General features: G+C 52.0%; 4 protein-coding genes across 4 annotated transcripts; 1 reads left to right on the plus strand and 3 right to left on the minus strand.

Moving 5' to 3' along the window:
- Window positions 1-71: 71 nt before the first annotated feature.
- Window positions 72-2,017, minus strand: M436DRAFT_16524 (uncharacterized protein; the record flags this gene model as incomplete). Its single annotated transcript, XM_013567538.1, has 6 exons — window positions 72-209; window positions 273-557; window positions 603-833; window positions 968-1,027; window positions 1,077-1,569; window positions 1,623-2,017. Coding segments are annotated over 6 exons (1,602 nt in total), but the record flags the coding sequence as incomplete, so codon positions are not given.
- Window positions 2,018-2,281: 264 nt separating this feature from the next.
- Window positions 2,282-3,227, minus strand: M436DRAFT_85974 (uncharacterized protein; the record flags this gene model as incomplete). The annotated part of the gene is made up of 3 exons (XM_013567614.1): window positions 2,282-2,942; window positions 3,002-3,135; window positions 3,195-3,227. 3 exons carry the CDS (start codon window positions 3,225-3,227, stop codon window positions 2,282-2,284), a joined length of 828 nt encoding a protein of 275 aa, XP_013423068.1.
- A 5,540-nt stretch (window positions 3,228-8,767) lies between these two features.
- M436DRAFT_76580 (NCS1 nucleoside transporter family) lies at window positions 8,768-10,621 on the plus strand (the record flags this gene model as incomplete). Its single annotated transcript, XM_013567615.1, has 4 exons — window positions 8,768-8,791; window positions 8,848-9,056; window positions 9,111-9,257; window positions 9,310-10,621. 4 exons carry the CDS (start codon window positions 8,768-8,770, stop codon window positions 10,619-10,621), a joined length of 1,692 nt encoding a protein of 563 aa, XP_013423069.1.
- Window positions 10,622-11,047: 426 nt separating this feature from the next.
- Window positions 11,048-12,532, minus strand: M436DRAFT_85976 (uncharacterized protein; the record flags this gene model as incomplete). Its single annotated transcript, XM_013567616.1, has 1 exon — window positions 11,048-12,532. One exon carries the CDS (start codon window positions 12,530-12,532, stop codon window positions 11,048-11,050), a length of 1,485 nt encoding a protein of 494 aa, XP_013423070.1.
- Window positions 12,533-12,840: the final 308 nt, after the last annotated feature.

Below are 12,840 nucleotides of genomic sequence, written 5' to 3' on the forward strand. Positions count from 1 at the left end.
CCGGCTTGGGTCGCATCTGCAGTGAACTGCACATAGCCATAAGAAATGGCATTGGGATCGGGTCTTTGCTCCGTGATGTATTGCCCAGCGTATGTGCCAGATGCGGCCACGAACTTGTATGCCGGGGTACAGGTCGACGTGACTACATCGGTGACGGTCGTGGTAGCGCCGACAGTGACACTTGAAGTGATCAAGGTTGTCACGCTGGTCTGCTGTGTCGATATCACGGCGTTCGCAGTTTGTGTGGAGGTTGCTGTAACGGTGCTAGTCACGGTGACAGGCGATGCCGCCAATGAACATGCCGATGTGATGATACTGGCCGGGTATTTGGTCAAGACATTGGGAGTCGAGACAGCACGTTTCTGAGGCGCTTGGGTTGAGCTTAAAGGAATTGAAGGAAGCGCTAACAAGGCGACTCCGTTGATAATGGTCCAGCTGGTGGGAGCGGGAGAGGCGCCACCATCGCGTTTTGCATTGACCACAGTCGAGACAGTGGTGAAATAAGTAGATACGGAAGTTGCGGTGACTGTTGCAGCGACATTGGTGACAGAAACGGTCTGAGAGGTGACAGAAACAGGTGTGGTCGTGGTAACCGAGGTGACAGTAGCTACTGGCGTGGTGTAGCCCAGAATGGAAGAGCAGAAAGGCTGTGCCGAGTTACCAGGCCACAAGATGTCCTGACGTGCTTGATACACGGCAGCGACTGGGTTGGGCGAGCCGGGGTTGGTAGAGTTGCTGTATTCGAAGCTGTACTGGATCATGAAATGATCGTTACCACGGTATTGTCCATTGTTCGTGGCAAAGCTGGGACCCCATGACTCCGCATACATGGCCTGAGATCTTGGTTAGCATCATCAACAAATGGAGACGAGAGGAGGGTGAAGTGATGCCGGCGAGTTCGGTTCATTGATTGAAAGGACTCGATGAACGAGCTCGGCGTCTGTGATGACTTGTGAGATGGACTTACACAGTACTGTCCTTGGACATTGTCTGGAGTATTCTTGTACAGAATGTATGTGTTGAAGAACTGCGACTCTCATGAGCGTTCGCCTCCCACGGCTGATATTCGAGCTTACCTGGCACGTCTGAACTGGAGTTCCATCAGTGGGGGGATGAGCTCTGGCGTAATCGCTCTTTTGCGTGCAAGCAGCAGCACAAAGCTCTGCGTTGAAAGCACCTTGGAAGATGGCACTACCGAGGAAGGTGTTGTATCCATTCTGGTCGTAGGGAGCGTTGATAGCATTGTTACCGTAGGGCTGAGCAGGACCGTAACCAGGCACACTAGCTACCGCGTTGCTTAAGTATCCGTTGGAGCCGGCGATGACGACCACAAACTGCCCACGAGGCTGACCAGTGTTCACAGTGTTGCCTGCAGTCACAGGGCCGCCCCACAGGGCGCATTTGATAGTCGTTGTGCTGGGGGGATTCAGACAGTCGCCTCCAGGGTTGACTGTTGGGTCGCGCTCGAAGTAGAGGTTGAAAGAAACACAACCGCTCACGGCATTACACTTTGTTGCACATGCATTGGTGTCGTAAGTCTGCAAAGTATAGAAGCCGAGGTAACCATAGCTGGAAGAGACGGTCAGACACCCGGACACTATGGCTAAGAGCGAAGGACTCACGCTCCACTGGACGCCTGAAGATTGGAGAACTGTTGCGTATATCCGCTCGGGACGGGAGCTCCAGTGGCTGCTGCTACGAAGGAGCTGTAAGACAAAAAGGCGGATGGAGTATCAGGCGCAGGAACGGGGCCATATCCCGAGGGCTGCGCCTGTTGGGCAGCACAAGCATCACGTTTCTGGTTTGATGGGGCATCCGTGGTAGCAACCACCGCAGCTGCAGTGTCGGCAACAGATGCAGTGATTTGCGAAGCGGCAGAAGAAAGGACTGCGGAAGCGTCGTAGGTGATGACTTGAGCGGTGACTCCCACGGCCTCGCTGTAGGTAGGGTCGGGAAGGGCGTCCGCCAAAGAGAAGTTGATGTCTTGGGGCCGCGGCGCAGCGCAAGCAAGGCTAATGATACTCGAAAGGTAAAGAAGTGAACCCATCATGGTGGGTCAAGATATGCGGTGCTGATCTGTGGAGGGAGCGACTCCTGGATGGAGCATCGTGGTTCGTTGGGCAGTGGCAGGGACAACTGTGACGATGAGTTCCTTGAGCGTAGAGATCCTGGAGAGCAACTCTCCGACCACGAGGCCCTCGCTTGCGGGGAACTTGATCTGCAGATTGATTGCGCGAGGCAGAATCTCCTTCGATCCGATCGGCAACTCTTCCCAGAATAATCAGTCGAGTGATTGGTCCAGAAACAGGTGGTTGAGACGGGACATCGTCAAAATAGCAGTCAGCGCATCATTGCCCAGGGCTGGGTTAAGCTCTGAGCCCAACCAGAGAGTTCTCAACTGGGACATGCTGGTGAACAAGAAAGTCATCTCGGCAGACGAGACATTGAGTGCTACTCCCAGCTTCAGGCTGCTTAGGTTGAAACAGACTGTGCTGAGCTGAGACAGCAAGAGAGTGTCTCTGCGATCGTGTGAGTTTTGGTCAGATTCGACGTAGATCAAGAGCTCGCGCAGGCTCTTGTCCAGGAAGGGCTTGAGTTGTTCTGACGCGTTGACAGACATCGATGTGTTGTAAATGCGCAGACTGTTGACTTTTGCGAATTGTGGACAGTCACGGACGGCAGAGGGCCATGCCACTTCACAGTTGGCGAATTTGACTTTCTTGATCATTGAGGCGAGATCCTGCTGTCGGTTTGCGGTTGACACGTGTGAGACCAGATGTCTAAGATCGGCGGCCTGGCTTAAAAGCGGCTCGCCAACATGACGGAAGAATTTGCAAGTCCTGATGACATTGTTCAAGGATCCATGGTCGTTCTGAAGGAGCGACAAGATGAGTTCCAGCAGATGCTCGTTGCCAAGTACCTTGTGTTCTTCAACGGCGTCGCTGCATAGACAAGTCAGTTTCGAAGTCGCTGCTATGAGATCGGGTTCGAAGGTACTCACGCGTCGACCTGGCTGGCGTGCTCTGGTGTTAGGGACTGGATTGTCGTCTGATCTGGCGTAATTGGAAGACTGATCTCATATATCGGTGGTTTGCGGTAGATCTGATGACAGTGGAGTGGATTGGAAGCTGGGGTCTAGGTGATGGAGGTTAGTACGAGCACAAGATATGGTTGGAAGCAGCGTCTTACTCAACCTCTTCAGGGGCAGACACAGAGTCCGGTTTCATCTTGGAAGAGAGCTGCGTGTGCTATACACAAAGGCTGAGATGATAGGGGCAAGGAAGATGGTTGTGCGCATCGAAAAGTGCGACTTGGGAGAAGGGTGAATGTTGAGATGAACCACTCGCGACGGAGTGATGGCGGAGAAGTGAGACACGGAAACATCGAAAGCCGCACTGACAAAGACGTGTGAACCACGACCGTATCTTCGCATTTCACGACTCGAATTCTCCGGACGCATCAGCATCGCTGAATCATATTCATCGTATGTCTAAGATTGATTGTCAGAGTCAAAAGTCGATCATTGAGCTGCTAGGGGCATCTGAGCTGTCTTCAGACTGACATAGCAGTCTTTGTGGGATACAATGTACGGCATTCCCCATCCCATGATTCAAGCCCTGGACCATTGCAAGGTGACCGAGCTCGTGGCTCAGGTGACATACCGATTACGTTCAGCAAGGCTGGACGAGGTACGACAGTCTGATCCGGGGTGGCGGAAAGGAGCCAACGGTGCGTAGTAGTATAGAGCATTGATGCTGCATTGTGAGTACGCCATGTCTTGAGGCAATTTGATCAAGAGCAAGTCGGATGCACACCGTATAGTATCTGAGATCGAGATCAGTTGTGACGGTTATAGCTAGAGAAATGTTTTGGTACGGCGTGTCTTCTCGAGTTCACAAAATTGAGTTGTACATCCGTGACTCTCGGTACTTACCTCTAATGACTTGTTTCGTCTCCGATGGAAATGGTAGGGAGACTCTGGCCCCCTGTGCCATTGTTTCTGGGTCTGACTCCAAGTCACTCAGGATCATGTCCAGGAGGTGATCATATCACTCCCTGGTGGTTCATCAGCTCCAAGGAACAATTTTTGTGAGTTGTGGATACGATGCGATGGTCCAGAAAGCCGTCGGATATTCACATATATATGATGATGGGGTTTCCAGCGGGACGGTCGTGAGGACTCACGATACATGCTATGACGATCTTGCTGGTACTTGCTGGTTCAGCGAAGAGTTCTACCCCTCGATCAAAGCCAAGTCAAGGCCTCTCTTATTCCGCTCAAAGGGAGAGATTTCGAAAACTGTACTTCAACTAGCGAGCAGGTGATGGTGTACTGTTGAAGCACAAAACGATACCTTCGAATGCGAAGAGCAGGAAACCCTCGACTGCTGCACTGCTGCATGTGCTCCGTAGCCCCCGAACTCGACCTGACCGATCTGGTTTTGTTCGTTGTTCAAGAGAGGAGTTGCACCGATCGTGTCTTGAAACCATCTATACAGTCCATCTATATGGACGGTGTCTGTCCGCCGCTATTAGATGTCTTCAAGCTCGTCCTTAAACGGGCATCTTGCCTGGATGGTGCGAGTCGATTAGGGGTTTAGTCCGTAGACGTACCAGACCCTTAGCTTGCGTGCAGAGTTTCCTATGATACCTATAGTCATCTCGGTTGTGCTGTCTGGATGATAGTCTTCTCTGCTGGAGACAATGCGTGATAGGACTTGGTCCTGTCGAAGGTGCCGTAGGAGAGATCAACTACGTCTTTGGTGTCAATCACCGGGTTCTGTCGGGATGGCAGTCTTCTTAGTGATGACGTGATGATGCCAGACACTGTCTTTTTGGTCGTGAGTGGACGGCTCAGGGCTGGCATCAGGTCACACACTCAGCACCTGCAGTAGTATAGTACCGACATATCAACCACATTATAAGGTTGATCCGAAGCGCTTCGCGGTACTTTGTTGGGTCGGCAGAAAAGTCCCTACTGCTACAAAAACCTTCTTATTGGCAAGCCATGGCCAATTGTCATGCATGGTCGAGAGGTCCCTTTGTCGTTTCCAGATGCATAGGTTGAAGCGTAGCCGTTGACCATTCTAATTCAATTTGCATCCTAGTCGGTGTTGCCGGGTTCGACCTGGAGCCCACATTACTGTTTGGAGTTCTTGGATACTAAGGTTGCGGTGCCGGGAGCTTTGGTGATCATCAGGCTAGAGCTTTAGGAGTAGATCTTCGGCCCGCGTATATGGAAAAGGTTAGGGAGCGGATCACAAAGCCATTTGCAGAAATCACCGTACAAATTGGCAAAAATTAGGAGATTCCACTGCACGAAGCAGCATGGTTCGAGGTCGAAGATCGCGAGGTGGATGTTCGGCGAGAGAGATAGGCCGAGGATCTCAAGCTGGAAGGCCAAGCTCATCGCTGAGGAGAGGGAGGAATGGATCGTTATAGCCCGATTTTCCTGAGGCTGAGCCTAGCTTCATCGAGACTGTCTTGACATCGGTTAAGGCACCGAGCAGAATGGCAGGACCGTAGTCGCCTCCGTCTATAAAGGCGACATCAAGTTGCTTGATCTTAGGTAGAATTGCTCCCGGGCTACGATGCGATATATCAGTCTTGAGGTCAGCGCAAAGTCCAGAGAGAGGTCGGTAATGGATGGTGCTCTCAGGATGGTGCTAATTGCGTCGTCGCCAAGGATCGAGTCCATCCGGAAGCTGAGTATAGGTTCTAAGCCGTCACTGGAGAACGCTGCAAGCGATACAGCATAGATCGTGGTATATTAGAGAAAAATCCGACAAGAGCTGCCAGCTGTGAGCAGACTTGATGGAGCAGAAAATCATGGAAAAGGAGAATTGGAGTCTATAGAGTGCTTTCGTTAGGACGAAGAAAAAAACGACCCTTCAAGTCCTGATACTTCTCTGCCACTCGACAGGCCTTCAGAGAGCCTTTCCGTCATCTGTCACAATCTCCATCGACTTTAAGAAAGTCGTCTCGGACTGCACTTTCGCTGGAATATCCATTCTTGCCCTCCGGTGTTCCCTGCCGGAGGCGGTATCAGCCGTGATCATCAGTGTCCATTAGTTGTTGATTAGATGATTGAATGATCCATTAGAGGCCACCTCATCAAGCGAGATTTGGTCGCCGTGTTGGTTAATGAAATGATTCAAGTCACGCTGATTCCAAGGGGCCGGATCTGGAGCAAAGCTCAGGAGGCTCGCCTTCCAAATGTCTTGAGTTTGATGGATTGCGTAGTCCTCGGCCTTCGGCCAGCCGAATGACTCCGGCTCGTCAACGCTAAAGTCAAATTGATGGACGTGACCAGGGGAGATCGACATGATCATTTGAGTGATGGCGACTGCCTCTTCCCAGGTAGCTTCGATCGACGAAGACACGTTGAAGGACTTCAGGGTTTCGAACAACTTCAAACTCTTAGGCGATTGGAGCAGATCATGTGCTGTGGTGTGGACATGAGCTTCACCTCGATGACGGCCACGCTTGATACACGAGATCGTAAGGTAATTGATGTGGTGTCCGGCAAGCAGGGTAGCCAAGGCACAGTAAGGGATAGTGACTGCACCGCCGAAACGCAGGTCAAGATGTTTGACACGAGGGAGAGCGCCGATGACTGTGAAGATCTCGGGGTGGAGTGCCACGGTCTCAGCACCAGAGGTACCACAGAGGGTCAGGGTCAAGGACTACAGTGTCTGGACTGTATTGAGTAGGATGGCGGCCGTGAGACTGTCGCTGGATGCAAAGCTCATGTCCAGCTTTTTGACGGAGGGAAGAATGCTGCCTGGGGATGAAGAGCCCTGCAACTGCTGAAATGGCACTGATGACGCTGCAGATGTCTCAGACGCAGCTGCAGTCATAGCAAGACTCCGACAAGCCTGACGACGGAATCTGGACGATGTACATAGAAGTCTTCGAGACAGAACGAAGTGTATGATCAATGTTGAAAGGTGTTGGCTGCAAGTGAGAAAGTGGCGAGACCGATGATTGGAGGAAGCGAAGGTCTGCCGGGGCTTGAGGTTCTGCGGTAGACCAATGCGTTCTCTGGGATAGCGAAGATATCGCTGCATATATACCTGGTGTTGGCTGGAGAGAGATGAGAATTGTGATGTCCGAAATTTTGAGCCAGGCAGCGGCTCCTGCTCATCATATATTCAGCAGCCATCTCAGCGATCATCTAACGTTTGCTTGCTGGCTTTCTGGCTCTGCCCTGTTTGTTTCCTCGTGGCAGTCTATCCGTTCTCCAAATCTTTGTCTCATTGTGAATGACCAGCGAAAGTATGCTGTGGTCAAAAGGCTTGAGCAAACAGAACTCAAGGACAGAAGCTACGAGAACAGAAACGCAGCACGACGAGAAGCCCGACGTTCTGACAATTGATTCAAGCTTGACCATCGACCTTTCAGCTCTTCCCTCCTTCTCGCATGTCCATTATCCAGGCAAAATAAATTTTGTTTGACCAAAGAGCGGCTGAAAACATCTAGTGTCTGCTAGATAGGAGAAGTGAGTCAGAATCGCTTCTTAGACAAGCGATGGATGGAAGATTAAAGCAAACGAACGAGCCGGGGACATCCTCTAGGAACCTGGAATGGCGTTAAGATTGATGCAAACGGAAGCACAAAGCGAGAGTAGAGAGAAATGTTTTCCCGGTCGTACCTCAACGCCAGTGCCGAAGAAATTCGTCTCCATATCCTTTGAGTCTGTTGCTGCTTTGAGCCATGCACATGTGTAATGAATGTGTCTGGTCTCGTTGAGGCAAATGATTTGGTGGCGAGAGTGGTCGATTTCGGCAAAACGCGAAAAAATGTGTATTCTCAACAGGACTGGCGAACAAGCTACTAAATGCGCGGCACAATATCATAGCTTGGTCTAAAGGACCGTACCCTCATCCCGAATTGAGTGTCTTTCGTCTCGATCAAACACACAGGCAGCATGACAGAGAGATGTGATATTCGAAACGAAGACAGGGTGGGTGCCACAGCAGAAAGTCTTGGCGCGGCTCATGGCAGTGGCGACTATCAATGCAAGAACAGAAGGCGGCGACATCATGTAGATGCCGATTCCATAGTAAAACGTAGAAGGTGCTGATGTTAAGACAACAAGTCGGAGATGCGAATCAGAACTTCTCTCTCTCTCTCTTCCAGAACCTCTTTCATCCTCACTCCCGAGGCGCGTGCCGTCAACTCTCCACGATCAGCAACAGACAAGGGCACGGCAAATGTCGCACAAAGTCTATTCGGCGCCCGCAAACCTTGTCTCCATAGTTTTGCTCGATCACATCGAGTAAGCACGCCCGGCGCACCTATATCGTTGCTCAAAAACAATCAAAGATAAAACGATACACAACTGGGCCAAGTTGCTTGGGCTTGCGCAAGCCAAGTCGTGTTGAGGCCTGCTTGTCGTCGGCGCGCCCGAGGTTCAGCTTGACTCATCCGTTTGCGTAATCATCACAATCCTTTCACGCTCTCAAATCTGCTCTCTTCTTGCAACACCAGGTTCGAGAGGGCTCTGCTCCAGGTTCTGCAGTGGTTCCTGCATGACATGCCTCTTTCCCCGTCCTTCTAGAGCGACATCGAACGAAAAAATTCTCCAAGAATGTCTTTATCTAAGGTTTTGATGATCGGCCTGCAAGCCACATCCCCATCCTTTTGCTGCGCATTGACCTTTTTCTCAGGGTACGTCTTATCTACAACAACGTCTGATGGAAAGAATATATACCTATAAGCATGGCCACTCGTCGGTGTTTCTTTGCTCTGACACACAGCGACCATGACTTTGATCCTGCGAAAAATCGTCAGTACTCATGTAATACTTCCGACTCGAGTTCAAGAGACTGATTGTCTGTATAGGAAGTCGAACATGACCACGGCCTCACGAACAAAGAATTATTCCTTACAAACCATGACTTGAAGATTGTCGAGCCCGAGCGACGTCAATGGACCGCCTTCAACTTTGTTGGTTTCTGGATCGCCGACTCGTTCAACATCAATACGTGGATGATCGCTGCTTCTTCGCTTGACAATGGTCTGTCATGGTGGCAGGCTTGGATTTGTGTCTGGTAGGATCATCCTCCGAGAAGAGGTCAGGACGGTGTACTAATATCATCGTACAGGGTCGGATACAGTATCTCGGCATTCTTCATCTGCTTGACTGGTCGTGTGGGAGCAGTCTACCACATCTCCTTCCCAGTCATGAACAGGTCTTCTTTTGGTATCTTTGGATCGCTGTGGCCTGTGTTCAACCGCGCTTTGATGGCTTGGTGAGTCGTGCAACCCTTGTATATCTCAGCAGCCCATCTGACAGGACTGCAGTATCTGGTACGGTGTACAAGGCTGGATCGGCGGCGAATGCGTCTACCTCATGATCCTCTCCGTCTGGCCCTCGTTCGGCACGAGAGCGTCATTGACCAAGGAAATCGCTCTTGGAGGCAGCGTCAACTACCTGATCGGCTTCATCCTCTTCTGGGCTGGCTCATTGCCTTTTATCTGGTTCCCCGTCCACAAAGTCCGTCATTTGTTCACCGTCAAGGCTGTCGTGGCACCCACAGCCGGTATCGCCTTCCTCGTCTGGGCTCTGGTCAGAGCTGGCGGCGCAGGCGAAATCATCCATCAACCGGCCAAAGTCCACGGTTCAAAACTCGCTTGGGCAATCATCACAGGCATCATGTCTTCAGTCTCCAACTTTGCCACTCTGATCGTCAACGACCCTGATTTCTCCCGTTTTGCAAGCAAACCCAGCGACGCTTTGCTCCCTCAATTCATCACGATTCCCGTGGGCTTCGGCCTCACCTCTCTCATCGGCATCCTAGTGGGCTCAGCCTCGGCAGTAATCTACCCGGAACTCGGCGCGGTCTGGAACCCGCTCGAACTGCTCAAAGCCTTCATCACGCAAGACGGCCACGGCAGCGCAGGCGCCAGAGCAGGCGTCTTCCTCATCGCCTTCGCCTTCGTGGTCGCGCAACTCGGCACAAACATAGCCGCAAACTCCATTTCGGCAGGTACAGATCTGACCGCCTTGCTCCCTCGCTACATCAACATCCGCCGCGGTGGATACATCTGCGCCGTCATCGGTATCGTGATTTGTCCCTGGCAATTCGTGGCGGGCAGCAGTACATTTACCACGTACCTCTCGGCCTACTCTGTGTTTTTGTCTGCGATCGCCGGACCGATGATTGTGGATTACTATGCTGTGCGCAAGGGATACCTCCAAGCGCGGGATCTGTACTCAGCCGATGTCAATGGACCTTACTACGGCACGTTCGGCATCCAATGGCGTGGCTACGTGGCCTATATCTGCGGTATTCTTATCAACGTGGTCGGTTTTGCAGGCGCATGCGGCGTCGATGTGCCCATTGGCGCTACATACATTTACCGCCTCAATTTCTTTACCGGGTTTTTGGCAAGTGGAGGTGTGTATTACATTCTCTGTCGCATTGCGCCTGTGGAGGCACAAAATCCCGTGGGAAGCTGGTTAGAGGCGCCAGAGCCCAACGAGGAGGATTTGGGTAATGTGGTCAGTCATGGCAAGGAAGTGGAGTATGCGACTGGTTTGGATGTGGAGCAGCAGCAACAGCAAGGGGGCTTCTTTAGGAAGAAGATGGATGCTATTGCCAAGGCTTTGTAGATAAGACCTGACGGAGACTGGGTTTTGCGGTCGAAAAAAAGTACTTGTTTCTTCTATTGCTCTGCTGTTCTTTTCTTGCGCTGGGTGACTTGTGGTCTGACAACGTCTGATCGTTGATTGTAGCTTAGATGTGGGCTCTGACTATCCGCATTATGCTGCTGTGGAGCTGTTGTTCAAAACAATCTGTCCGCCAACCTTCACCATCCAAGCGTTTTTTTCAGCGTGAAACGGTCTTCGGCCTTTGCATTCGTTCGCTGGTCCTCAGATATGCTCATGTCCTCGAGAGCGAGCAAAGGATGGCACGCAGCAACAAAGGCTACCAGGACTCCTTTGTCCAAGAACATTGCAACCAGTATTCCTTCCTCTGCAGCACCAAGTCATCCCCATTCTCCCCAGCAGCCAGCAATCTCATCCATGCACACCCCATCATCCACCAACATAAACATCTCCATCGCTCTTCAACTTCTTCCAGGCCTCCTCAGCCAACTTCCCATACACATCATCATCATCCTGACAACAATCAAACCACGACACCAGAGGTGCGTGTCTCAAAACATCCTGAGCGCGCTGATCGGCCCAGAACTCCCTGAAGAAACTCAATTGTCTGATGGGTACACTAGGGCTGAGAGAACCGAGCCGCAGGGACAGCAAACATGGGAAGAGCACAGTGGGTTCGGTTGCCAGGGGCTCAAGGGTGAAGGTCCCAGTCAGAGTCAGGTCGCGTAGAATGCGGCATTGGCGGCCGAGGGCGAGGAGGAAGGGGTCGCCGAGGTTGTTGGTGGCGTTGAGATTGCGTGAAACCAATGCGGGCAAGGAGCCGAGTACGGTGGCGAAGGGGTCGGCGTTGAGCAATGTCGCATCGAGCCGTTCGCCATCGTGCGTACTGGTGAGTTCGAGGTACTTGAGTCGCTTCAGGAGAACGAGATAGGCGAGGTCGTTGTCTGAAAGGGTGTAGTGCGTGAACTTGAGCCAGATGGACCACAGGTTCTTCAGACCACGAAGGTAGGGGAACACACTGGCTGTACCGTCTACAGTGAGCTCGAGACGTTCCAGTTGAGTGATGCAGGGAAGCAGGATGTTGGCGGCTGCTGCATCTGCGAAGAGAACGAGATGTCTGAGCTTCTGGAAGGGGTGGGCGACGGCGACAATAGACAGCGCGAAGGGTTGATCGAATCGCTTCTCCAACTCCAACTCCTCGATGGCAGGATGCAAAGCGATACATCCCATGACAGACTCATTGATCAAGTCGTCGACGAGACTTTCAAGGTGCAGTGTTTCGAGTCTGGTACAGCGTTGCAGGACAGCAACCAGGTCCTCGGACGTTGTTCGTCTGGTCAAACGAGCATACAACTTCAGCAAGCGAAGACCTTTGCATTTACTGAGCTTCGGCAGGAAGTTATCGACGATAGGGAGAAGACCAGGGCGTCCGTCGAGCGAATCACCGATCTCAAGGTGACGAAGACGATCTCTAACAAAGCGTGCGACTCGAGCGAAGGTGCGTGTTTCCCCACGAAGTTCAGCCTTGCCATGCTGGACAGTAAGACTCTGTAGACGAGGAAACTGCAAACCTCTGGCCTCATGGTGGGCATGGGGTGCCTTGAAATCAGTCACGACATTACGCATCAAGTCGGCGAGAGATTGTTGTTGGGTGTTTGGCTGGTGGTCTTCGAGTTCCTCCAGGAGTTCCTTTTCGCACGTCTCGTTTTGCCAGTAGAGTCTCAGGGCTTGATCGTGCGCAATTTGCCAGTGGAGCCTCGGGGCTTGATCGTGCGCAGAACATGCCGCGCCTATGACTGCCTGCAGGGTATCTCGGTCTCTGATAAAGTGCGCGAGGATCTTCTCCCAGATCTCATCAGGGACTGTGTCGAGAAGTAGTTCCATGGCGGTGGGGATGACTGAGGTGGTGGCCATGATGGAGGTGAGCAAGAGGATAAACAACAATGATGATGCTGATGGAAGAAGCGAGAGCACAAGAGCACGAAGGCAAGCGCGCGTGGTGTTGACGGCGACAAGGACCGCTCTCGCAATAACCACAAATTCACACTCGAGCCTCCCGTGGAGCACACCCGGGAACTGCCAAGGCTCCATTACCTCGAGCATGCTCCTTCTTACTCATTAGATTGCACTCACTCCTATGTGTAACATCTTCTTCCCACAGTCGCCGAGTGGGAAGTCTCCCACAGCTGCACAAATATACTCTTCCTACATTTCCACCCCAC

The sequence above is a fragment of the Aureobasidium namibiae genome, assembly GCF_000721765.1.
Source record: "Aureobasidium namibiae CBS 147.97 unplaced genomic scaffold scaffold_24, whole genome shotgun sequence".
In the NCBI taxonomy this organism is placed as follows: Eukaryota; Fungi; Ascomycota; class Dothideomycetes; order Dothideales; family Saccotheciaceae; genus Aureobasidium; species Aureobasidium namibiae.